The sequence below is a fragment of the Hippocampus bargibanti genome, linkage group LG03 (assembly GCF_051943395.1).
Source record: "Hippocampus bargibanti isolate YZ-2025 linkage group LG03, ASM5194339v1, whole genome shotgun sequence".
Lineage (NCBI taxonomy): Eukaryota > Metazoa > Chordata > Actinopteri > Syngnathiformes > Syngnathidae > Hippocampus > Hippocampus bargibanti.
The window spans coordinates 20,237,982-20,265,416 of record NC_142736.1 but is presented as its reverse complement, the minus strand read 5'-3'; the positions used below and the strand labels follow the sequence as shown (position 1 = coordinate 20,265,416).

General features: G+C 40.4%; 3 protein-coding genes, 1 non-coding gene and 1 pseudogene across 6 annotated transcripts; all 5 read right to left on the bottom strand.

Annotated features, from left to right (window-relative positions):
• Positions 1-1,288: 1,288 nt before the first annotated feature.
• Positions 1,289-5,716, bottom strand: rpl13 (ribosomal protein L13). Of its 2 annotated transcripts, none has more exons than XM_088992497.1 (6): positions 5,678-5,716; positions 5,113-5,230; positions 3,144-3,285; positions 2,064-2,237; positions 1,728-1,784; positions 1,289-1,491 (listed from the first exon to the last, which is right to left on the bottom strand). In XM_088992497.1, exons 2-6 carry the CDS (start codon positions 5,214-5,216, stop codon positions 1,333-1,335), a joined length of 636 nt encoding a protein of 211 aa, XP_088848623.1. In that variant the 5' UTR covers positions 5,217-5,230; positions 5,678-5,716; the 3' UTR covers positions 1,289-1,332. The 2 variants fall into 2 exon arrangements, with proteins under 2 accessions (XP_088848623.1, XP_088848624.1); XM_088992498.1 differs by having other exon boundaries at positions 5,559-5,709.
• LOC148900626 (small nucleolar RNA MBII-202) lies at positions 1,564-1,643 on the bottom strand. The gene has a single exon (XR_016114600.1). It is a non-coding gene; the product is annotated as a small nucleolar RNA MBII-202 (small nucleolar RNA).
• A 1,352-nt stretch (positions 5,717-7,068) lies between the features above and the next one.
• Positions 7,069-7,187, bottom strand: LOC148900624 (5S ribosomal RNA; annotated as a pseudogene).
• Positions 7,188-9,596: 2,409 nt separating this feature from the next.
• On the bottom strand, positions 9,597-14,396 carry gcshb (glycine cleavage system protein H (aminomethyl carrier), b). Its single transcript, XM_088992496.1, has 5 exons — positions 14,189-14,396; positions 12,207-12,286; positions 9,994-10,057; positions 9,777-9,908; positions 9,597-9,715 (listed from the first exon to the last, which is right to left on the bottom strand). Exons 1-5 carry the CDS (start codon positions 14,394-14,396, stop codon positions 9,621-9,623), a joined length of 579 nt encoding a protein of 192 aa, XP_088848622.1. The 3' UTR covers positions 9,597-9,620.
• Positions 14,397-15,427: 1,031 nt separating this feature from the next.
• kars1 (lysyl-tRNA synthetase 1) lies at positions 15,428-27,415 on the bottom strand. 2 transcript variants are annotated; one of them, XM_088992494.1, is made up of 15 exons: positions 27,330-27,391; positions 25,299-25,464; positions 22,047-22,191; positions 21,799-21,964; positions 21,617-21,710; positions 21,148-21,334; positions 19,192-19,317; positions 18,942-19,061; positions 18,631-18,793; positions 18,173-18,346; positions 17,982-18,067; positions 17,837-17,922; positions 17,636-17,762; positions 16,207-16,350; positions 15,428-16,040 (listed from the first exon to the last, which is right to left on the bottom strand). In XM_088992494.1, exons 2-15 carry the CDS (start codon positions 25,436-25,438, stop codon positions 15,966-15,968), a joined length of 1,833 nt encoding a protein of 610 aa, XP_088848620.1. In that variant the 5' UTR covers positions 25,439-25,464; positions 27,330-27,391; the 3' UTR covers positions 15,428-15,965. The 2 variants fall into 2 exon arrangements, with proteins under 2 accessions (XP_088848620.1, XP_088848621.1); XM_088992495.1 differs by lacking the exon at positions 25,299-25,464 and having other exon boundaries at positions 27,330-27,415.
• Positions 27,416-27,435: the final 20 nt, after the last annotated feature.

Genomic DNA, 27,435 nt, shown 5'->3' with positions numbered 1-27,435 from the left:
TTGTAAAATACACTCAGTAGAAGTCATTTGAAATGATTTTACAAATTATGGACACAACTTGTCCAGAGGTGTCGGTTGTCCTTTTAAGTTTTGTCATTTAAAAAAATCAGAACCTCAAAAGTGCAAAATATTTTTATGTGATTGCGAGGGCATACGATTGTCTGTCTATGTGTACCCTGCAATTGGCTGGCAACTGATTTAGGATATACCCAACCAACTGCCCATAGACAGCTCGGATCGGTTCCAGTACGCCTGCTACCCTTGTGATGATAAAGCGGTCGGAAAATGGATGATTTTGAAAAAAATAATCACAAAGAAATCAATACTGTAAATCAAATTCCCAAAAGACTGTTACCTTGGCACACAAACAGCGTGCATCCCTGCCCAATAATTGAGTTAAGTTTGTGCTTGAAGGCACACACCTGAGCCCAGGAAAAATGAAGACTATCTGAGTTCCCTCACAGAATGTTCTCAGCTCTCACACATTGTTCATCGCATCGGACCCCTGCGGCAGGTTCACATCCTTGTTGTCACTCGAGCAATCTCATGTGTCGAATATTGCGTTTGAGTGGCACCCCCCTGCAGCTCAAAAGTTAGATATAATAACAGGAACGTTAGAAAGTAATTAAAGGGCTTGATTGACATCAATGTTTCACAAAATAAGATAAACACTGCGCCAACTGAGATGTAAATACAGTGACTGCAATATATGACTAGACCTGGTTTTACCGAGGACAGCATTCAACTCTCCTTAACTACATATACTATTTCTGAGATACCGGGGTCAAATAAATATAATCAATGGCTGTGCATGGAATTGTGAGGTCTGCACAGGTCAGCCAGGACTCAACAATGGCGGTCAACAGATGAAGCCCCGGTGATCTTTCATGCAATATTGTAGCTACACCCGCATGAGCTAAAGTCCTGCCTAATCTTGAAATTGAGTGTCAAGGAAGTAGTAGTGTCCTGACACACCAGGTCCTTTCAAGTTTCTGTGCAATTCATGCCAAGCGTCTCCCAAACTAGCGACCACTATGACTCTTGCGCCATCTACTGACGTCAAACAAATGTTGCAATGTGTGCACATTTTTTTTCTATCGAGTCGATCATAAAGCCCACTTTGGTTCTCATTTCAGTTTTGGAGCACTCTTTTCTAGTCCGCATACTTTGCACCGATGCTGTGAAACCAACCATTTAGTGGCAGACAGTACAGTGCCGTCTTCAATTACGTGGTTGTTCAAGACCCTGGGATCAGGTAAAACCCTCAATCACGACAGTCTCAGGTTCATCTTTTTCAACATTTTATTTTGCAAAGTTCCGTCGTAACAACTTTTACTTTTTCTTATCCAGATCTTGTTCAGCGGCCTCTTTGGCTCTCTTGGCACGGATACCAAAGAGACGTGCGTGAGCGCGGGCCATACGTAGGCTGGCGAAAGCTTTGAAGTTTTTCTCATCTTCAGAGATGATTCGGGCCTTCTCCTTCTTGTGCACCTGGAAGGACAAAAAAACCCACCATCAACACATGTATAATGCGGTTAACGAAGATGCTCAAGTTATTTATTTATAGAGAAAAGCAGTCATCAGAAAAATGGGTTCAAAAGTATCATCAATTAACTACAGAGATTCCGGAGAAGTTGTCATCATCTGACTGCACCACCGTAAAGAATGCCTAGACAAGGTTTGGCCATTCTAATTATTTAAACAGCCTTTAAACATTGTTCACTCACATTTTGGATGGGCATCACTGGTCCTTTGAGCTGGGTAGCCATCTTCAGTTCCTCCTCCTGAACACACAAGAATGTTACTACTACATGAAGACATTAAGTACCCGCACCCAATTTTGTTTAGTGTTCATGCCGCAAATGTCATATTTTAACACCCCCCTCAAAAACAAACACATTTCAGTGTCACATGCAGTGTTGTTTTCTTTTAGTTACTGATGCAGCTCAAAAATGTATATAAAAAAAACAATTATATATACACATACGCACACGCTCGCACATACACTTCGGTGTTGACAAAACAAACGCAAGTGAACCCGAAATGGCACTAGAGGAACTTACAGTGCTGTCTCCCTTCTTAGGAGCAGAAGCCTTCCTGGGGAACAGGATGAGCTTGGAGCGGTATTGCTTGAGGCGCTGCACGTTAGCCTGAAGAGATTCTGTGGACCTGTTGCGGCGGCGGTGATCCACAGAGATTCCGATGGTGCGGGCTGTCTTTTTGTGGATGCCAGCAGCCTACAAGGTGGAGTATTGTCGCAGTGAGAAATGCTTCTGGTCTTGAATGAAGGTGAATACTTCGTGTAACAAAGAGGGTACAGAAAGTGCTTAAGATGGAATGACTCGGTGTCTTTGTGTTGTCATGCTATTTAGTTTTTTTGTTCTTTTAACTTCAAGACGGTGCCGCGAGAGTGGCTGCCTTTCCAGCAGCTCCTGCATTTTGTTTTTCTACTTTCATTGATTTCATAACTTTGCTGCTGTGAAATGTAAATTTCTCCACTGCAAGACTAATAAAGGCAAATCCAAATCCAAATGTTTATCCTTTTGAAATGTATTTATTGACAGAAAGATTCATCAGGAAAAAGGATTTGATGTAGTCATCAAGAAAATACAGATTCCGGAGATTGTCATTATCATCTGACTGTTCAATTACAGAATGGGATTCTAATGCAGATCTTTTCTTTTTTCAAAAATATAAATCTACACTTTTGACATGTGTATTTATATTTACACGACAGTTAAAAAAGAGACCGTAGTCAACCCTTATCATTTCTATCCTTAGATTTCAAATACGATTTCAGAACGAGTCCCAACTGTGAGATTGTATGCATTGTTCTATGCACAAGAGCGCGACAAAATTACTTGGTTGTTAGAAGCACATGCAATCCAGCCAACTGATGTTTCCAAATTTTTAGTTAACAGTTAAATGTTATTTTTGAAATACAGAAATTTCTGTCATTACATTCCATAGCTGGGATAAGTAACATAACAGGGATCACCAATAAGGACAGTTCCAATCGTTTTGTCAAGCAAAATTGACAGATTGCAAATTTTTGCAAAGATTGTGTGCTTTGAGATTTTTGACTCACTGTAAACTGTTGCCCGAGACATAATGTCTGAAGAAACAAAATGCTTGTGGATTACCTTGAGCTCCTCCAAGGTGAAACCACGTCCAGCACGGACCCTGGTGTGGTATCTGATGGTGGGACACCTGACTTGTGGCCTCAGCGGCCCAGCGACAGGACGGGGAGCGATGCGACGGGCCTTAGCCTGGCGAGCCTTTCGCCTGACGAAAGATAACGCTTGGTTCAACTTTCACAAATAACAAATACACTTCCACTGAGCATTTCCCATGAATAGTAGACTCCGTAATTTGCATCGGACAGAGCATGCCCAGCCATGGATAGCAAAAATCTGAAACAATTGTCAACATTTATAACTGCCTGTAGAAATCAGTGGCAAAGCACTGCATGAATCTGTTCCAGGCTGACACACTTTTCATGTTTTCTTGATGGCTTGCATGTGTCATTTCTTGAGTGAGATATTCAGGGAAAATTTTGAGGGGGTGCGTGGGTGATAAAGAATACCTGGGTAAAGTACATGGCAGAATTAATCAAAAGACCTGACGCTGGACAAGAGAGCATTCAGGAAGATGGTGGATGCCCACAATTCAATTGTGACCAAGTCAGATGATGTCAATTCCAATTTTTTTTAAACATGTGAATGCCGATCCCGAAATATCTGCATCTAATTTTTCATATAGGTGGCAGACTCCCTTGCAATGTAAAAAAGACACGGTTGTGTATTTTTTGTATCACACAATACAATGCACACTGTCATCATTGCAGTAAAACAAAAACAAGACATTTTAATTTTCTATTAATGTGTTCCGGATTTCAGACCTTTTAATGCCAACATGAAAAAGATGTCCAAGATGGCGCCCGAGTAGGCAGCCGTCAGCAGGTGCTCTCATGAGCCTTGCTTTTTTTGGTCTGTGTTTTTGTCTTGTTTTGTGTTTTCTTTTGTCACCTTGTGTTGCTGCGCGTCGTGTGGAACGGATACGGATTGTTTTTTAGCATTTTTGGCCATGACATTCATCAAGGAGACATTGCTGAGCGGGTGAGCATTTTCGGCAGCATGAATATGCCAGGGCTGTTTTTGAATGGGAGGAATGTCTGTGCCATTCCACTGTCATCGCTGGACAGCTCTGGGGCCATTGTGCTTTTTTTGCGCCTGTAATAGGCAGCATCTTCACAGCCCCGCTTTGTTCAACGGAAAAGTCGGTGCTGTTGAACAGTCTGCGGCTGGATGAATGCATGGCTTGAGGAGCCTGCGATAAGGAGCGTCAGCGCCGATGCGGATGTGGAACTGTCATGGCTTGGAATTGAAGCGGATTTATGTGGGACAGGAGATGTGAGACAATCTCTTTTCGTCAATGGATGCTACAGCTGCGCGTTTGCTTTCAACATTTAGCTTGTAGTGGACGTGCACATTCAACCATGATGTCCCTGATCATCATCTTCTTTTGGCTTTTCCCTTCAAGGGGGCGCCATAGCGAATCAGTGTGCTTTTACGTCGGATGCCCTTCCTGACACAATCCTCTGTATTTATCCAGGCTTGGGACCGGCACAAGAATACAATGGCTTATGTCCACTTGTGGCTACAGAACAAGCATCTCCACTGGTGAAAAGATGTTTTGATCCTCTCCTTTCATCTGGAACTGCTTCATGTAACAAAGAGGGTGCAGAAAGTGCTTAAGAAGGAATGACTCTGTGTCTTTGTGTTGTCATATTGTCTTTGTGATGTTATTTGTTATATAGGTTTATTTTTGTTCTTTTGACTTCAAGACGGTGCCGCGAGTGGCTGCCTTTCCAACAGCTCATGTATTTTGTTTTTGTACTTTCATTCCTTTCATCACTTTGCTGCTGTGAAATGTAAATTTCTCTACTGCGAGACTAATAAAGGCAAATCCAATATCACCAATAAGGAATATAATTTTCTCAACGAAACATTCATTCAAAATCACCTGAGACCAGCGAAATAGAAATGCGCAAAATTTACTTCCTAGATATGCCAACTCAACAATCATTGCCCGCTGACAACACGCACTCACCTGCGGAGCTTCCTGGCTGGCTGGTTGAACCAAGTGCGGACTCTTTTCTGCCAGTCTTTGTGGAAATGTGGGTGTAGGATCATTCCATTCCGGCTGGGGGCCATGGTTGTCTACTTCCCTGAAACACACGCAATGAATAAACTTCCATGCCGGTACAGTAACACCATGTGTCCGTCCCAAGCAATGGCTGACATATAGCAAGTTAGCTAGGCTGGCGGTAGCTCTATTGGAGACCGACGTGTTTGTTACTAGTTAAGTGACCATGGAATGGAATTCCAGCCCTGTGTATGTACACTCACACACACGCACTCGTTTATTAACAAGGTAACGTCTTCAATGTTGTAATGTCAGAAGCAAACGACAGCAGGCACGCTACGGCCGGTGGACATCTCCATAAATAGTCGCTTAGAGAAACCGCAAAAAAAAAATATCCAGTCAATATTCACCTTATCTCAAAGGTGACAAATCGCACTATTGAGTGGAACAACTTGAATTTAGAAACACTTTGTCTGTGTTTTGGATTGAACAAGATTCGACTAAAACGACAAGGGGATATTTTTCATACCTACGAGGGAGGAAGATGGCCGAAAGGAAAAAGGAAGAATAATCGCGGTGGATTGTGGGATAGGCGTCAAGCAGCCAATCGCCGAGCAGTACTCTTGTCAAAGAGTATATACCGCGTTGAAACCAATCCCGGTCCGAACGAATGTTTGGAGACGTGTACACACGTTATACTACAAAAGAAATACAACATAATGTAGTGTGATACACACACTGACCCTTTCGTTGGTCAGGACGCGTAATTTAGAGTTGGCGATTTTTGCGTTACACATTGAAGCACTTTTGCTGTCAGTCATGTTTACGGATCCATAACTTTTTTTTTTGTTATTATCGGAGATGAGCATCCAGGTTTGGGGAGTAAACCCGAAATTGTAGAATTATTTTACTTATATTTAATTGTCGATTTAATGATGATTGTATGTTACCATTAAAGGACAACCGACACAATTTTTTGTTTCCTAACTGACATCAGAAAAACGTTTGATAGCATCTAAAATACCCCAAACACGAAGTCTGATATTTTTAGTCAAATGCAAAACAGCAGTAAAAATGAGTTAAAGTGTCCCAAAACAACTTCAAAATAACCTCGGAAATGGCGAGTTTCAGAACTCCTTCAGAACACCCCTTTTTCGTGACGTCATCCCAGGATGTTTTGCCTTGCTCGAGAATCAAAACAATGGCTTCAGATTCGGAGATGATTTCTTGTTACTCATCCAGTTATGAATATGATTCAAATAGTTCTGAAGATGAAAGCATAAATGTTTGCAATTGATTAAAGAAGTACTTGCGTATCAATTCCAGCCATCAGGACTCCAATGTAGCGTCCCAGAAAATGCACAAGATGGTGCCCAAGCTCAGTTGGAAATGGGCTGATTTGTCTGCTGGGAATTTGTGTCAACTAGTATCAAATAGTAGTCTTGGTGCAACACACGATTCACCATCGCGTTATTTATGTTTCCCATCTAATTTCGCCATCAACACGGATCAACACAATGTTTTCAGATCAAACAAAGTTCGTTCGTCGGCCTCCATCAGTCATGGCTGACCATGGATGACTGTCCCAGTGGACAGTGTGCCTGGGCGGTGTATTATGGAGAGCAGGTTGTCGCCTATGCAGCTTGCTCCCCCTCTCCACCACGCTGACTGGACCAAAGGAACAGCTGAGCTGATAAAATTTGGGGTCAGTATGGTCGCAGGAGCTGCCGGAAAGGTAGCGGAGTTCGCCACCAGACCGCCTTAGGTGCGCCATTACCGGATTGATTTCGGGTTTACTCCCATAGGAGCTGCCGGAAAGGTGGCGGATCTCGCCACCAGACCGCCTTAGAGGCTCTGGGGACTTGTGGATGGCGGGGTCGTCTTTACACCCATTTAGGTCTATAGGACCTACCCACTGCCAATGTACAGCACCTGGTATTCCCAGGCGGTCTCCCGTCCAAGTACTAACCAGGCCCGACCCTGATTAGCTTCCGAGATCAGACGAGATCGGGCGTCCTCATCGTAGTATGGCTGTACCAAACAAAGTACTGTACCCAAAATGCATTGTGTGTCGATTTCTCGGTCAGGGGCGTTCCTGACGTGACGTCACGTCAGGAATCGTCACCATCTCAAAAACAAGACTTCCTGAATATTCAGTGCGAGTCTTAAAACGTATAATATAGCTATATGCGATGGAATCTTTGTAAAATACGCACAGTAGAGGTCATTTGAAATTATTTTACAAATTATGGACACAACTTGTCCAGAGGCGTCGGTTGTCCTTTAAGTATAATATATAAGTATAATATGGAGCACTAATGTTCACATTGCAAACAATTCTGGGGCTGCAACGGATTAAAGGCGTGTCTTGAGTTATTAACATGGTTAAACTCAGGGATGCGTCCTCTCTCCATTGCTCTTCTCTCTCTACACGAACGACTGCCCCTCAACGCACCCAGCTGTCAAATTCATAAAGTTCGCAGACGACACCACGGTCATCGGTCTCATCAAAGACGGCGACGAGTCTGCGTACCGACAACAAGTGGAGCAGCGGGAGCTCTGGTGCAGCCGTCACAACCTGGAGCTGAACACGCTCAAGACAGTTGAGATGATCGTGGACTTCAGGAAACATCCATCACCACAGCTACCCCTCACACTATCCAACTGCCTGGTGTCAACCGTTGAGACCTTCAAGTTCCTGGGAATCACAGTCTCCCAGGACATGAAGTGGGAGGTCAACACCAACTCTATCCTGAAAAAGGCCCAACAGAGAATGTACTTCCTGAGGCTGCTAAAGAAGCATGGCCTGCCACAGGAGGTGCTGCAACATTTCTACACGGCTGTCATCGAATCCATCCTGTGTTCTTCCATCAGCGTTTGGTTCGGGGCCGCCACAAAAATGGACAAAATCCGACTTCAACGGACAGTTAGGACGGCGGAAAAAATCATTGGCACCGCCCTACCCACTCTCGAGAACTTGCACACTGCAAGAATCCAAACTAGGGCGCGGAAAATCCTACTGGACCCTCCGCACCCTGCCCACCACCTTTTCCAGCTACTCCCCTCAGGCAGGCGCTACCGATCCATGCGCACCAAATCCAGCAGACATTTAAACAGCTTCTTCCCCCAAGCCATTAACTCTTTGAACTCTTTCAACAGTAGCCAAAATGGAACTGTATAGTGCCACTTAGTAGTTTTTTTGACAACGATACTAGTGCAGCGTGTTCTACATACTTGGCAATAAAGATGATTCTGATTCTGATATCTCAAGAAGATATTAGGTGATGAAAATTCAGCCTTTCAGAAAACGCAGTCACGCTATTGACATTGGACAAATGCAAATAGTCATTCCAAAATTCCACATGCTATATATATGATTAAGGCTGCAACTAACAAATATTTAAATATTTGATAAATCAGTAGATGAGTTTAGGATAGGCAGGACATGATCAATCCAATATTTAAAATATTTTTTTTTCATCCCCTTATTCCAAAATATGACACGGCATCAATGTGACGCAGAAATGGCAAATACTGTACAACCTATATTGAGGATTCAGTTGCTGGTTTGAACACCACTTAGAAAATTGGCAAAAAAACTTCAACTTTATTTAACATGCACATGCACAGGACAACAAAAAATGACGATTTGCTGTTGAGAAGCTGATATTCTGATGTTTCAGACAATTGTATGTGAAAGAAATTATTTGTCAATGGATTGTTGCACCTCTAATTATTATACAGCTTGTCTTAAAACTAAGACCTGCAATTTTCCAAAGGCAACACCAGTGGCATAATGTTGATAAAATGAACACAGTCTGATAAAGTTGCGGTATTCTCTTTGAAGGCCAAAACATTCAATAACTTCCGTTCATCATATCATTCATTCAGTGATTTTAAAAGCGCTGCCTCATTAATCATTTATCGAGTTGCCTCTCTTCTATTCCTATCTGGGTCTAAGAGGGCAAGGGTCAAGGTGCATGGACTGAAGCAACAAGAAGCAACGGCGTCAAAAGCACACACTAACACGTTCATCTGCAAAAAAAAATCAGGCACAATTTTTGTAACCAATTACATATTTGCTTTTTTTTTAACCAGTGTCACTGTTGCTATTGAACAAATCGTGTTTGGATATGTGAAAATAAACATGAACAACTGGGGGCATTTCTTGTCAAGCAAAAATGTCGTTTTATTTCATGAAGATGACAGCGCTTACAATCGCTGTCTAGTTTTCCCTCTCATTTGTGCATTCAAGAGCACCCAGCAAACAGACCCAACATTCCTAAAAGTCCTTATATGGTTTTATGAACGAACTCCATGAATCTCCAGTATGTCTTCTAAACAGACGCTACTTACAGACAAAAATGATTCTTATAGTACTGTTTCAGTATGAAAATAAATATTACAGAGAATGAGGGGTGTTGCGAGATGTTACTCAAACACAAAAGTAGCTCAGCGAGTTGAATGATTTATTATTCCAGCGACTTGATAAAATGATCATATGCAGCTTGATCCATGAGGTCTTGCAGCTCATCCGGCCTTTCGATGGTCATCTTGATGAGCCAACCTGAAAGAGAGGTCAAGCTCGAGGGAGGGACGAGAGCACATACTCCTTGCGAGACACTCACCGTCTGTATAGCAGGCTTTATTCACCAGTGCAGGATTGTCGGCCAACTCGGTGTTGATTTCCTTCACCTCGCCCGTCAGCGGTGAGTAAAGCTCGCTGGCGGCCTTCACGCTTTCCAAGGCACCAAACTCCTCTGGAACGCAAACATGCAGGTAATGTCAAACCCATCTTATCTCACGGCACGCTTTTGCAGAAATGAAAGCGTGGGCTGGGCGTACCCATTTGCTCAAGTCTTTGGCCCACTTCGGGGAGTCCGCAGTACACCACATCACCTAAAGCTTCCTAAAAAATACAGACACATGAATAAATAAACAAATACAGCGATACCTCGGTTTTCGACCATAATCCGTTTCAGAAACCTGTTCGAAAACCGATTTGTTCAAAAACCGAAACAGCACTTTCCATTAAAATCAATGTAAAAAATCTTAATCCGTTCAAAGTCTAGAAAACAACTTTTTTAACTATTTCATCGCATGAACCGGATAAAAACTTAATAATAGAGCAGGTCATGTGTAAAATTATATTAAAAAAAAATATTTTCACCAATATTTAACATCAACATTAACATATGTACATAAAAATCTTTCTATCTTTCTGCCATGGGGCGTGTTGGCACCTATCCCAGCTGTCTTTGGGCAAACACAGGGCACACTAACTTTTCAAACCATCCTCTGCTTGCTTTAAAATCATACTATTCAGGAGATCTTAACCAAATATGTCAGCATTTTCGCAAAAATAAAACAAGAACAATATTAATGCGTCGGTCACAAGACAATGAGGAAGACGTGACATATAAGGAAAGTGACGTATAAGGAAGCAGAGGGTAGTCGAGTGATGCATTCAGATGCACTCAGTTTGGTTTAGAACCAAATTTCGGTTGTATACCGGGGCATAAAAAATATGACATTTTTGGTTGAAAACCGAATGGGATGAGAACCGAGACGTTTGAAAACCGAGGTTTGACTGTACCAAAATAATTTAAAAAATAAAATAAACAGTTAGATATCAATAAAGTCAATGAATTAAAGTGAATGCAAATTCCTTTAATCTGTTTCAACTTTCTCCCCCTCTAAAACTACAACTGTCCAATTTCCTAATTTAATAAAGAAAAATAGCACTGATTGAATTAAAAAAAACATACAGTTGTGACATAATTAAATGGAATGAAAAAATAATTAACATTTTTTAACCATTTGCCTTCTGAAATGCTATGGACCAAATTAGTGACTGAATCCAAATTCATTTGTTTGAGTCAATTCTTCATTGTCAATTTGAATAAGGTGTAATGTGGATTTTTCGCTATTGTGACTTGGTCTGCTACATTTCCAAATGATAATCAGTGGTTCACTGGACAAACAAAGGAATCAAGCAAAGCCTGAGATTTGATCTAAAATGTTGGGAGTTGGCAGTCCAGTGGGCCAATGATTAGCACATTGACCTCACAGCCCGCCTACTGCCCAAAAATGGCTGGGATAAGCTCCATCATGTGAGGATAAAGCGGTTCAGTAAATGGATGGATAGATGTTGGGTGTCATCTGACAAAGCATGACATTGGTAATCTCAAATTGTAAAGACGTGACTAAAAACGAATGATTCAGATTAAGCATGTGAACTGTACTATTGTGACTATGTGTCCGTCTTGAACTCGCTGTGAATGACCTCACTTAGAGTTGAGTGGGGAGAGATCAAAAAGATGTCCAGTTCAGCATACCTCCTTCAACAACTATAAATTATTTCACGGGTGCCTTCAAGCAGCTGCTCAAGAAGCCCTATCCTCTCAGAATCAGAAAGCCTTTAATCGTACCACAATGGGGAAATTTGCAAGGGACTTAAACAGAGTTAGGAGCTGCTGTAGAGGCAGCCTCGCAGGGGGCGCCATAACGTCCTCTGCCACTTCCCACTCCCTCTTTAAATGAGCGCTGTGTATTTAAATACCAACAATGAAGCCAGATTTGAGCCCAATAACTCGTTTGTGGTTTTTGTTGGTAAATCACGATCAGATGTCTCTAAAATATTATTTTTGGTGCATTAAAGGGCAACTAAATTTAATTTTATATGGAAAAATATATAGTTTAAACCACCAATCTGATTAAAATTATCTACATGAAATTAGAACTATTAAAATTGATCCTTCTTTTTTCATTCGTCTGTATGGACTGCCATTTTGGCCTTTGACCGCTCTGGTGTAGACTGAATTTGACATCAAACTGCCCTCGGGCTCGCATTGTGAATGTTACATCTCAAACCCCCCCTAAAAATAATGTTGCACGTGTTCTTTAAAGAGATATATCTTAGCAAGTGATACTAAGAACATGACTTGTGCATTTAACTTTTGACCTATTTTGTGAGTATCCCTATTTTGTATTTGCTCTTCCAGGTCAGACCAAATCATAAACGAATGATTAGCGAAAAGACAAAGACAAAGTCTTACCTGAGCGTAATTGCTGATACCGACGGTGCCAATGTCACCTTCTACTCGCACCCACTCGTGCTTATCTGTGAACTTTAAAGCTGAACAAAGAACAAAGCAAGTACAAAGATCAACAGGTAAAATGTTCGGTTATTGGTATTATTTTCTTCAAACACTTATGGTAGGACCCCACATCAGTCATGCAATGGTGAATTTCACAGCCATTTTATTTAGTGTTATTCATCAAAATAAAGCCAGTTTTACAGTATATGGTAGTTAAAACATTCAACCGAACAAACACATTTCTCATTTCAAAACCTTTGTGACGAGTAAAACGTTTTTACAATATATATATATATATATATATGTGAGCAAATCGGGGTTTGTGCACCATAAGTTAAAAAAAACTGATATACTGTATTCTCATTCATTCATTCATTCATTCATTCATTCATTCTCTCGCGACACTAGTGAGGATAAAGCGGTTCTGAAAAGGAATGATATATTATACTCACTCCACGAGTCTAGATGTGGCATTTTGATTTATATTGCATTTGTAGAATATGAATGAAGGAGAAACCCCCCCACACTTGTATCCATCTAAAGGAGGTAGGTGGTGGTGGTGGTGGTGGTGGGGGGTATTTTTCCACTTTGTTGTCAACTGAAAATGGTATCAGCCTCAGGGCTTAAAGGACAACCGACATCACTTTTTTGTTTCCTAACTGACATCAGAAAAACATTTTATAGCATCTAAAATACCCAAAACACACAGTATATTTTAGTCAAATACAAAACACCAATAAAAATGACAAAGTGTGCTGAAACTGCAAAAAAATGAAAGCGGAAATGGCCAGTTTCAGAAGGTCCCGCTCCCTTGTTCGTGGTGTCACCCCAAGCCGTCTTGCCTTGCTGGAGAATCAAAACAATGGGTTCAGATTCAGAGAAGATGCTTTCTTGTTACTCATCCACTTATGAATATGATTCAAATAGTCCTGAAGAGGAAAGCATACATGTTTGCAATTGATTAAATAATTTATTCCGTGCCATTTTGAGGTATCTGGGGGCGGGAAATGTGGCACCAAAAAGAGGCAGAAAATGGTGACAAAGCTCTGTGTAAGGACTTAATCAGCCCGTTTCCACAGGCTGATTAATTCCTTACACAAAGCTTTGTCGCCCAAAGTACAGCAAAATGCATTGACGTGATGGAAGGACTGCCACAATGTGTCCTTTTTTCGGTCAGGGGGTGTTTCTTCAGTGACGTACCATGAGGACTTGTCACCAACTCAAAAACAAGACTTCCGGAATATTCAGCACAAGTCTTAAAACGTAAAATATAGCTATATGCGGTGGAATTTTTGTAAAATACGCTCAGTAGAAGTCATTTGAAGCGATTTTACAAATTACGGACACAACTTGTCTGGATACGTCGGTTGTCCTTTAAGTGAGCAAGCAGCACCCCACTTTCTGGGTTTTTAGGAATTCACCATGACATTGCTTCTACGTCGAATTAGAACAGTGCGAGTGTTTCATTCCCCAGGACTGGCACCATTTCAGCATGCAGACAAATACTGGCTTAAACCAGACTGTAATACGTTGATGCATGGCTGGGAGAACACAGTCAGGGATGCAGTCCCCAAGAAAGCCTCAATGCATGGCTTCTATACATAATTCTTGCAAAGGTACTGTAACAATATTAAACACTGTCGCAGAAACTTAGTGCTCGTGTGCGTGCTAACATTCATTTACTTTGGATGGCTGGCATACGTTTACTAGGTTGCCACGTATTGCACAAGCAGGCATATTTGTTAGGATAGGCAGGTCACTTGATTGAAAGCAGAAAAAAAAAAATCAGACGGAAGAAGTCACGCGTAGTTGTGCGTAAGGGTCGCTAACACGCTGCTGCTAATCTTCAACAAGAGTAAAAACTTTGTGTCGGACCGGTCAGTCGAACGTGACGTCTACTTCCGCTTGGGATCGTGAACCCCAATTCTCAAGTGTTTTACCTTCGGCGCGGGCGGTCGTGGTGCTCAGTGTCCTCGCCGCCCACCCCAGCCGTGTGGCTGGAAGAACCGCGGTGGGCGACAGCTGAGAAAGTCCGGAGGTCAAGTTTGCGGAGAGGCACCGCAACGCCGCGCTCATCGCCATCTTCACTTCGTGTGAGTGCGCGTGGGTGCCGGCATACATCCACTTGACCTCGGGAGCGCGCATCATCAATTGAGGAGGGGACGGACTCGAGTGTTTGCTGACATATAGCGGCCAACAAGTAGATCGTTTTGTTTGATTGCCAGTACTGGGACACTGCATATTATTTTATATTTTGTCATGTGCGATCACACAATGCCTACTAAAAGCTTGGTAAGTATTGACAATACAATTTTTATGTGGTTGATCGGCATCAAACTGAGACATAGTCTCGGTATCACAGAATTTACATTTGGAAAAAAACATTGGTTTAAAACGTGTTTTTTTTGACAATACGTACAGGACAATCCACTTCTGGAAGACCATTCATATGAGCATTTTTTTAAAGTAAAATAAATGTACACAAGTCAGCCTCTTAAAAGGCATGAGAGTTGGTGTGTGTATGTATATGTACGTGGAGGGCGGTGAATTACAGTAAAGTCTCGTTATATCGATATACCGATAGTCACGGTTATATCGATACTATTTCTATGCACGCACAGAGAAAATTACATTCAAACAGGGTCGGATATATCGATAGTCCCGGTTATATCGATATTTTTTCGGACTCCCTTGAATATCGATATAACGAGACTTTACTGTAGTTGGGGAATAGTTCACGAGTGTGGTACGGCGTTCGATTATCAGATACAGTACTTATTAAAAAACAGTAAGCTACAGCAAATTAAAAGTTGTTTTCCACATTACTTGCTTATTAGTCAGCTTATTAGTGAATTCCCTTGCACTCCTTAGCACACAGTATGTAGTAATCGATCCATTGTTGCCATTATATAATTTGTAATAATAATAAAAAATAAAGTTTTTTTTCTTTGGTATGTGTGTAGTCAGCTTGGTGGTGGTGGGGTCAAACGAGGAGCAGACTCACACAATGCACCATAAAATACAAGATGACCATTGGTGCTCCAAAATATACTGAGCGACAAAATTCAGATTTTAGAAAGGTACAGTAATGCTCAAACTAAACCTAGAATGGATGAGGCATCAGTTAGTCGTTTCAGTCATTAATTTAAAAAGTATTTCAAAAAATTCAGACACAGAAATATTCATAAGCGCTTTATTCAGATGCACTGGAGGCCTGACTTTTGGAGTCTGTCGATGATAGTAAACATAAGCAGACATGTCGAGAGGAGAGATGGCAGTATTGTGACGACTCCAAATATTTCAACAGGGGCTTCAATTACATTTGGATGCTTCAACTCCAGATATCAAAGTCAGACTACACAGACTTGAAGAACAAATCGACAACTTTATAAAATTTGGAAGAGTCTCCTGAAACATTACTTGGGTGATCAATAGGATGAGTCGCACTGATCAAATGATGAGGGTCCGGTTAACAATGAAGATTAAAATAAATACTTGCTGACAAACAAGTAGGACCCAACAAACATGATAAGAGTTGGAAAAAAAATCTCAATAAAACAACATTTTTCATGTAGGAATGTTTTGCCTTGCAAAATGCAGACAAAACGCATCAGTAATTGAGCAACACAGCTTTTGACATAATTAAAAACAAAACCGGCAGACCTCACAATTGATACTGACATAAATGCAATCTTCAAGGAGGGGAGTGTGAGCACATTACACAGAGGTGCCCTCTGGAGGAACACTCGTTTTGTTGTCTTCGGGCTTCATGGCAGGGAAGAGCAACACCTCCTGAGAAAGAACACATGTTCTAAAACTTTTCATAAAATATGATCTTCTTCAGCAATTTGGCAAAAACATTGATTTTAGATTAGAGAGATCATGCGCTTTTTGAGATTACTCTTTTTCCGCTATCATGTAGTCAAAAATGGGTGTCAGCATTTCTTCACTGCGTTACCTTGATGTTATTGGAGTCGGTGAGGAACATGGTGAGACGGTCGATGCCCATCCCCCAACCAGCTGTTGGTGGGAGACCATATTCCAGTGCTGTGCAAAAGGTCTCGTCAATGAACATGGCTTCGTCGTCACCCTCGGCCTTGGCCTGAAAAATATTGGAGGAAAATATGGTCTGTCGGGCACTCGCTACGAGGAGAGCTCTTTCTTCAACTTTTAAAAAATTCTATAAAATAATTTTAATATGCGCCTTCACTAAACTAAATGTTATTATGATTCATGATGTGTTTGTGGAATCTGGGTTAAGCAGCAAAATGCAATGGTTGTGAGCTATTTGACCACTTGTTGTCGACTGAAAATTATATCACAGTTGCTCGGAGCAGGCCTGATGACCAATCATGGCCGTTTCAAAAAACGTCTGCATTAATTCAATAAAAGCAATCAAAATGGGGAGAAAAGAATATTGTGCGCTAGAAAAACACACAGTGCTAACAAAGATAATTTAACACAAGATGGAAAAATGGACTCTTGTACTGTCAACATGTGTTGCTGCACTATGTAGTTTTTTTATGACAGTTTTGCACATTTACAGTATACATCTCAGCCTGCTGACATTTTTACTATACTTAGAATATCTTATTTTTTTTATCCTTTCATCCCTTCAAACTGCTGCTGTGGACTGCAAATTTCCCCATTGTGGGACGATTAAAGGTTTTCTGATTCTGATGGACAGAAGCATAGCATTTCTTTGCCTACACGTGTTGCTCTATTTACGTTCAAATAAGAATTGCTCAAAATGGTTATGACATTGCGACATTTATGCGCTTCATTCATTTTCATTAATATCACAGTCTTTCCAAAGAAAAAACGTATATGGCTGTTTTGATTATGCCATCTGTAATGCTCTGTTTAATATGTAATTCTAAAGTAAACTTTAACGAGGAGTGGTAAAAATCATTTTGAAGCAGCGTGCCAAAAAGATACAAGACAAATGAAATTATGTAAACTGGCACGAATTACATTAAATGCCTGGTCAATTTCGTGCAAACTTATGCTAATGTGAACACACACCCATCAGTATCAGCGGGAGGGAGATTAATTTAACCAACAAACACTTTAAATGGGAACCTGACTCCTTCTCATGGACACATACTGAAAAAGGGACAACAACAAAACTATTCAAACAACCGGCAGTTCGACGTGTCATATAGGCTTGTCATGTATTTCGTTTTTCTACTTTCATTCCTTTCATCACTTTGCTGCTGTGAAATGTAAATTTCTCCACTGTGAGACTAATAAAGGCATATCCAATCCAATCCAATAAATGTGCATCATTATTAAATTGCTTAACAACTTCATCATTGTGCGTGTAACTCTCTCCCTTTGTGGTTGTTGACAGAGCACCGCACCATAGTACAAAGACCATTGCATACCTTGGCTTGCTGCTCAAAAAGCTCCCTCTGTCGAATGGGGTCATTCAACTCAGTGTAGGCATTGCAGATTTCTTTCTTCATCACAAAGAGTTCAAAGCGCTCCGTTAGTCCCTTCTCTGATCGATGCCTATTGGAAAGGACCATTTTAATTGCCATTTGCAAACATCTTGTACAAAATTGAGTTGCGATATCTCTTCTCACCATTTTGCTAAGGGGCTCATGATTTGTGGGTGATCACAGATGAATGTGGGGTTGATGCAAGTGACCTCTAGGAAATCTCCCACAAGCTGATAAATAACAGAATGATTCTAGTCACATGTCACAATTAATAAGGTAAATAAAGTACCTTGTCAAGTAGGCGGGCAGTTGTTCTGGGTGGAGGACATTCAACTCCCTTCTGGGCGCACAGATCATCAAAGAATTTACGTGTCTCTAAAGAGTTCATGGGAAGAAAGACATATGGACATTGTTACTGGGGGATTCCAGTGCCAATCGCATCAAACAAAAATAATATAAATCAGACTATCCTAAACTCACCGTCACTGTCGTAACTGTCAGTGGGAGGAAATTTAACTCCCATCAGCTTCTCAAGGTCATGTGTCATGCTCACTCTTCTAAACGGTGGAGTGAAGTCAATCTCATAGGCTTGTCCTTCTGGACCATCAGGGTGGTAGGTCACCTTGTAACCTCCTGTGATGTGCTTGACCATCCCTGAAATGAAAACGCAGAAACGGACTATTTTCATTCTTGACCTGATAGTGATGTGACAGTTCAATGGGGGGGTCAAAATATTATACGTATTCATTATTTTCAGACAAAAAACTTCCTGAATGTTGGGGAAATAAAGTTCTCCTGAGTGGGTTGACTGCACATGTCAGAATGCAAGGGATATCATACTCATACAGTCTATAGCACTTCGAATCTTCCTCACAGAAAACACAAAGCCAGACAGATTTAAGTCTTTCTTGCGCCCACACAAGCGGTTTATGACATACCAGACAGAAGTTTCTCTGTTATCTCCATCAAGTCGCGGTAGTCAGCATATGCCATGTAGAATTCACAGGTGGTGAACTCCGGGTTGTGAGTGAGATCAATGCCTTCATTCCTGAACTGGCGGCCAACCTCATACACCCGATCGATCCCACCGACAACAAGCATCTATAGGTAGAACGCACAGCATATAATAAAGAAGGTCTTCAATCTACTCAGGGCTAAGTGGCTACATTTAAGAGAAAAAAAGTAACAGTAAACTGATGATGTAATCTATTTTAAACGTTTGTTCGCCTCCTAAAATTCTGAACACTACCTTGTGGTAAAGCTCAGGAGCAATCCTCATGTATAGGTTCATGTCCAGATCGTTGTGGTGAGTTACAAATGGACGGGCCACTGCTCCACCGGGAATGATGTTCATCATTGGGGTCTCAATCTTAAAATGACAGAAGGTGAGACGTACAATTCAATTTCACAGAAAAGAAACATTTTTTTTTAATGGAGGATTGAAGGATATGGGAAAAAGGTTGATTTGACAGGTTGCGATGACCATGTCAAACCCTTACCTCTAAAAATCCTAGCTGGTCCAAGAAGCTGCGTAAGTATGTGATGATTTTGGCTCGTGTTACAAATTTCTGCCTCACATAGTCATTTAAGATGAGATCCAGGTAGCGCTGACGGAATCGTGTTTCCTTTGAGATTCAGGACAAGAACACAAAAGATGGGGGAAAAAAATGTTTGAAAAAAATTACCTCTTCCATTATTTGCTTTGGGTCACGCAAACCTTTTTTTTTGCTACTGTTGGATGGCGTTGCATCTGAGTCATCTCAATAAAACCTTTGAAGAGACATATCTTTACAACCACTCAATGGTTCCTGTTTTATCTAAACATTGGTCAATGTCTGCAAAGCCGCCAATAATGTGTTTTAAAACCGAAAGATGAATATCAAGTTCACACTTTAAAGTGAACACATTCTCTCCAGTGTTACCTTTTGTTCAAAAGGTCAGACTACAATTGAAACAACAAAATTATATTATCTGTTCTTGGAAATAGTGTACAGTGATACCTCAGCTTACAAACGCTTAAGCTCACGAACTGTTCGCCTCACGAACATCAAACCACACGGTCGAACAGCGCTATGGTGGCTGGCGGACTAGTTTTCGTCACCCCCTTTCTTTGAGTGCGGACATGGTTTGTTATCGAGTGGAGTACTTTTGCGATTATGGGACAGAAAATGACCCCACCACAGGCAGGTGTTAAGCCGAAGAGGACACAAAATAAAATTATGGTCGAGCAGAAGATGATCATCGAAAAACACAAACGAGGTGTGCGTTTGTGTGACTTATCATCCCAGTATCAGTACACTAAGTCGACCATTGCTACGTGCGGCTAAGGGTGTTTCTGTGTTGTCTAAGCAACGGTCAAGGCAATAGAAGAGGTTGGATTAACGAAAAGCAGATAGCAAGGGACAGTGTGAGTTAGGGTATTATCGCCGAGAAAGCACGGTAAATTCACTCGGATATCATCAAGAGGCAACTACATCAACGATCATCACAAAGGTAAATAAAACAACTTTATTATACAGTACAGTTTATTTCTTTAATTACAATACAATAGCACATTTATTATACATAAAATAAAGTACATTTTGCGTAGTTTTAAGGCTTATTTAGTCAAAAATTATATTTTATGGCGACCTGGGAATGGATTATTCTCATTTTTAATGGTTTCTTATGTGAAATAAACGAACTTTTCGCCTTACACACATTTTCTGGGAACCAATCAAGTTCATGAACTGAGGTATTACTGTACATCTAATTAATCTGCTCCAGAAAGAAACACAAACACACACACACACACACACACACACACACACACACACACACACACACACACACACACACACACACACACACACACACACACACACACACACACACACACACACACACACACACACAAAAGAAATGTGGCAGTCTCTGTTGCAAATAATAATTTAATTGACTTTTATTTTTTTATGTATTCATTTATTGTCAATGTTTGAACTGTCAATGTTTACCATTTGGGGTTGGATTGGATTGCCATCCTCACATTAAATCCAATATCTATGACCGAGTATATGTGTTTCATCATTTTGAGGAGAAGCATTTGAGACTCATAACACAGCGGTGTCAAACTCATTTTTCTTACCGTGTCGCTGTGGAGGGCCGTTATGACTGAAACCACATAAAAAGTCAATAATTATGGTTTAACTTACTGTTATGAGGGGTTTGGTAACAAGAAAATGCTTACAATATGTCTTATTTATTGCATGTGAGAATTTTACATTTTGGTAAAGATTTTAGAAAACATCATGGAAGTTGACACAGTTGATTTGCTTTTACGGGCAGATCTTGAGTTTGACATCTGTGCCATAACATATGAAAACAAGGGCATCTAATAAAAAAGCTTCCACTTTATTTTTATAGAACCGAGCCTTGGATCCTCAATTAACAGAGTGCCCTATAAGGGAATGTAATACCTTGTCTTTAAGTCCAAAATGGAGATGAGGTAGCATGTGGAGACAAGGAGACAGCAGAGTCATCTCGATGGGGATGATGGAGAGCTCCCCCTTTTTAGTCTTCCCGGGGTTTCCACGGACACCGATGATGTCACCGCGCCTGAGCTTGTTGTTGATGGCCACAAAATCTTCCTCAGACTTATAGTTCCTGATAGAGTGGGGGGAAAACACCACGGGTTGTAGGGATAAGATACCTTTTTTTTGCAAGTGAAAGAATCTACATTTTGTTTCGGCAATTTTGGTGCTTATGTTGTCACAGAAAACCAATTCAAAAGGTTGCGGTTGAAATGTTCTAAAACAGCTGGCAATAGAGGTAACTTTGCTTTGAAAATGTATGGCAGTGAATGGGTTAATCAATAAATATATACATAACCATAATATTCTGGCAACAGGATTAACTTTGATAATGTTTTGTTCAATCTTTCAGTACCCGGAGTTTGCCATAACTTGCAACTTGGTCCCTTCGCCTCGCATGTCATAAAACAGCAGCTTAACACCGGATGCCCTCTTGGCATGGATGCGACCTACCAATCATAAGACAAGAAATAAACATTTATTGACACCCTTTAGTCCAATCACTCGATTCATTTAATTTTCAAAGCATGACAATACCTGACACCTTGAGAACAACATCCCTAAGTTGTTCCCCTGGCTGTAGATAACTGTACTTCTCAATGAACTCTGAGAGTGACGAGTCAACGTGATATTTGTGTGGATACGGGTCCTCAGCGGTACCCTTGAGCTCCTGAATGGCTTGTGTGCGAATCTTGTAGTATTGCTGCAGTTGGAAGCAAACAATATAAATCGTGTTCAGTCAATGAAAGGTCAAAGTCAACATTTAGACAAAAATTTCATCTCACATTTGGGTCGAGTGTCTCCTCATCTACGGTGGCGATGTCTGACGTTGTGCAGTTATTGGATTCCTTCTTTATCTGCACCAGTTCTTTGGCCTTGGCTTCTTTCTCCAAAGCCTTCTTCTCAGCTTTTAGTCTCCTCTTCAGCTCACTGATAAGACATGAAGAATCCAAGCAGTCATTGGTTAGAAGGTGAACTGGAATCAGTGATGCCCAGAAAGAAAATCCAGAAAATGCATCTTGGTCATCTATCTACACCATGCTGTACCACGAGATAGCGGGTGGCACTATTAACATTATCAATTGCCTCTTCTACAACAGGGTACAGATTAGAAATTGGATGGTAACAAGAAGCTTCTGATTTATCAAATCATCAAAAAAAGAAGCTTCTGATTCATCAAATTGTTTATCACATTGAATATACAGAAAAAAACCTCTACAACGGAACTTACATTGACAAAAATACCCCCTAGCGTAAAAAGGCCATTCCCACTTACACCCTGACAACGAAGAATCCTCCTGTTGCATTATATGAAATATTTTTCTTTGACCCTGTCACACAATGAGAAAACAAGTCTTCAGCAAAAGTCTCATCCTACCTCAGCCTACAGCGACTCATTCTTAGCTCGGAAATGGCAACAGCAAACGCCACACAGATTTACACATGCGTAGTGGTACAGGAAGTATCTGTTATTGTTAGTTTCAAACGCAGCACTGATGCTGCATTGACCAGGGAGTGAAGAAAAGCTTCAACGCTCGAAGACAGGATAAAAGTAATAACAGTGTTTGAAACTCATGACAAAAAGTTACCGGACACCAGGGCAGATAACTGTAAAAAGTTTTTTTTTTTACAACTTGAAACACAATAAGACGACTAATCACAAAAAAACATTGTTGCATACTATTATGGATTGATAATCAGAATATATAATAGAACAACACTTTAAAGGACAACCTACATCAGTTTTTTTGTTTCCTAACTGACATCAGAAAAACGTTTTATAGCATCTAAAATACCCAAAACACAGTATGATATTTTTAGTCAAATGCAAAACACCAATAAGAATGACTTAGTGTCCAAAATCTGCAAAAAAATGAACCCAGAACTGGCCAGTTTCAGAAGGTGCCGCCCCCTTGTTCGTGGCATCACCCCAAGACGTCTTGCCTTGCTGGAGAATCAAAACAATGGCTTCAGATTCAGAGAATATGCTTTCTTGTTACTCATCCAGTTATGAATATGAATCAAATAGTTCTGAAGAGGAAAGCACACATGTCCACAGGCTGATTAATTCCTTACACAGAGCGTTGTCGCCCTCTTCTGCCTCTTTTTGGTGGAACACAAAGTTTTCAGACCAAACAAATACAGCAAAATGCATTGACGTGATGGAAGGACTACTACAATGTGTCCTTTTTTCGGTCAGGGGCGTTCCTTCAGTGACGTAGGGTGAGGACTCGTCACCAACTCAAAAACAAGACTTCTGGAATATTCAGCGTGAGTCTTAAAACGTAAAATATAGCTATAGGGGTGGAATCTTTGTAAAATACGCTCAGTAGAAGTCATTTGAAGCCATTTTACAAATTATGGACACAACTTGTCCGGAGACGTCGATTTTCCTTTAAAATTAAGTAATTGATGTACCTACCACAAATGCTCCCCTGCTTAATTTATCGTAAATATCCCTTGTTGATGATTTTACTCCAGTTGTCGTTTGTCCATACACTGTTCGACATGTTGCACATTGCAATGTTTGCATTGCGTTGTCTGCTACAAGCCACGTAAACTCCCCTTTCCACGATGGTTTCAATGTACGTTTATGTTTTGTAGTGTCATAACTTTTGTTAGATTCTTTTGAATCTTTCTTCCGGGGCTGAGGTTTTGGCTTGATTCCTAACCACTTATCCATTGCTCTTGTGTGCGTTCTCTGTGCGTCTACTTTGGAATATAATATGCAAACGCACCTGGAAGCACAAATTTATTCGATGGAGGCTTCTGATTCGCTGCCGAGTACGCAAATTGCCAAATGAACCGAAATTCTGAAATTTCCACAACGAACGAAGATTTCAAAATTGTAATAAAGCAAATGTTTGATTTGAAAAAAAATATTTTTGTTGTGCGCCCGACGTAAAGGTTGAGCGCCTCGGGCGTCCGGGCAGACGTTATTTCAGACACTGGTAATAACAATGAAAGATAGATTAAGTAAAGTAAAAGACATTATGCAAGAAATTGATGTAAGTGAAAGTGATTGCTGATCGTAATGTTTTTCTTTCTACACTGGCTATATACAATATACATAATGTCAAATAAGTGTATGCTTACATGTGTGCACTATTGGAATAAAAATAAACAGTACACAAACATTTGTGTGTGTGTGCGTTTACATCGGACATAACATTTGGTATCGTGAAATTCCCCTGCTCTGAAAAATTTCTTGCTGAAAACATGATTCCGACGTAGAAGAGCCTCACCGTACTACAAAAAGGGTAAAATGACAGATTATGGAGGATGGACAGAAGCGAATACATAACGTAACACACATACCAACACATAAACAAATGCACACATGAATGGCATGCTTCCATGCGCATGAAGGCGTACGTGTACACACACACAACACTACAAGTGCTGCTACACTAAATAGTGTGCAGTTTGTAACGTTTGTTATATCGTAGCAGTAACAACATTACTGCCCAATTCATGTTTCCAAATGTCTGATTTTTGAAGGAAATGAGTGAAAAAGGGGACTGTTCAGACGTTTGAAGCATCACTAAAAGAAAAATATATTGTGTCAAAGTCACTGTAGTGCATAAAATGTGTCTTCTCACAAGACGCATGTTTTCTGCGTTTTGAAGAAATTTTACTATCTGCTTTTGAAGAAAGTTTACTATCTGCCAGAGAGCTACTTGTGAAGTGAGCCAACAGTGGTTTATAACTCAAAATAAGTCGGGCCACTAGGATGTCTCAAGGAACCACTTTTTCTGTTGCTGAAGAAATTTATACGTTTTGTCATTTTTGTTTTACAATGCATTGACAAAACACCGTTATGGAAATAAACATTGAACTCAATGATGTCGCTTTACGGATTCGTGACAATAAGGCAGCTCATTTACCATTCATCGCGCAAATAGGACAACATAAATCTAAGTGTGTTGCGCATATTAAAAGGCAAACTGACCGATGTGGACAATCAAAAGAAAGCCACAATTTGTTGGTGACAAAAGATTGGTTGTTATTCTCTCTTGAAAAGAAAAGTCACCAACCTTTTGTCACCTCTCCAACGGTTCCCGTAAATTTGGGCCGGCACTGCTGCTGTACATGGTTGCGCATGTTTATGCCACTGTCCCCTTACTTCAAAGGCTTGGCACAACTGCTGCCTGACTGCCCTGACCAGGCAAAGCATGCCGAGCCACCAGTCAGACGAGCAATCTGGAGAAAAGACACATATATACAAAAAAAAAAAAAAAAAAAAAAAAAAAAAAAAAAACAATCCAAACAATACGTATCAGCAAGCAGAGGTGGTTGTAATATTTCTCTGTACACCTAACATGCAAAAAATATGTAAATAAATAAATAAATAAATAAATGGGTTCCTGCCTCCAAGTGCCAGTTCTCCCACCAAGACAGCAAGTGATATATATTTTATAAATTCAATCTAGTGTTGTTTTAGTTTATTATTCTGCTTCATTGGCATACATGTGTGCCTACTTATTCCCACGCGTGCGTGTTTAAATTCTTATGAGCGTTAACAAGTTGAGGGAAAATTGACCACTTGATAAGTAGATATCAAAAATGGTTGCATTTGTCAAGTTCAGTAGTATTTAACTTTGAAGTCTCACATATTTGCATAATATCATTTCTAAATATTGTAGCCCCCACCCACGCATTTTTTCATGGAGAGTACATCTTAACAGAATCAGAACACAAAACATTTTTTTCATTGTCCTAGATTTCAGAACCACATTTGCAGTAAGGTTGTATGGTGGGTGACTGGTTCATTCATCACACCGTGCACATGTCGAGGTTTCGAATATGGGCTTCCTGTGTGGAATTTGCATGTTGTCTCTTTGTCTGCAAGGCTTTTGTCAGGATTATCCGGTTTCCTCCAACATTCCAAAAATACACAGTTAGTTAATTGATTAATTATCCCTGGGTAAAATTGTGTGTGAATATTTGCTTGTGCACGCAGCAGCCCTTGTGAGGATGAAGCAGTTAGGATAGTGAATGAATAAATGTTAGTCAGTGTATCAAGTTGCAGTGACTTACAATGTTTTTTAATGAAATAACATTTATTACATATTTGGTTATTTTTAAACTCGCATAAAGCTATTGGACCCGACTAAGACAAAGAAAGTCTAGATTTTTGATGGCATTTACAAACATAAATGATAAGAAACACAATGAAAACACACTCACTCCAATGGTCCTTTCGATAGTGTATTTCATTTTTGGAAGTAGTTTCCCCGTTTTAACCACTAACCGACCTCTCACCCATACAAGAGGCTCATATTACATGAAAGACACGAAGAAACAAATGACAAAGACAAAAAAAGAGCAAAAAAAGGAAGAAGAAAATAAGAAAAATAACTGGATTATTGACTGCTCCAAGAAGCCACCGTTTTCATTCGTTGTTTCATAAAGCTATGTCTCTCGGTAATATTTGACAGAAGACATTCATGAGCAAGATACACAATTACACGACACTGTCGTTCACAAATTACGAAAGCAGAATGTACACAATTTTTCTTCAGAAAGTCAAACATAATCCACCTCTCAAAATAGGGTATTTTATTTGAGAAAGCTAGCACGTGCCTGTCAGTGTTGCTAGCATGTGGTGGGAAGGTCATACTCAACTTTCAGAACACGCTGAGACCATCAATATTAGCTCGTCTTATGTCCTATACGATGATCATCGTAATAAGTACAAGAATGCTCTTATGTTCAAAAGGAAAAAAGATATAAATCAAAGTTCCAAATTTACTCAGTCGGCGTGTGGACGACCCTTCTTTTCGGACATTATGGACCTTGTAGTTTCATTCCGTCACAAAATACACCATCTTTGTGGGAAAAATACAATTTTAAAAACTACACTTCCCGCTGACCAAAGAAGTCAGACATCTGGGAAATGTAGGCTACAAACATGCCTCCGTGTGGCACATTTGTTTCGCTATCATTCTTGTATCGCATTTAATTCTGCTACCATTACTTGAAATCTGAATGACAGCAAATAAAGCTAATAATCACGGAACTGTTTGTCATACGTTTTAATAAAATGGAAAACGCATAAAACTCACTTTTTGCTGAGTCTATCGCCGTCCGCCGCTGTTACATCAGCCATGATAGTCGTGGGTTTACGTGTTGAAGGATCTGCGCATGCGCAACAAGCTCTTGAAAGCCATC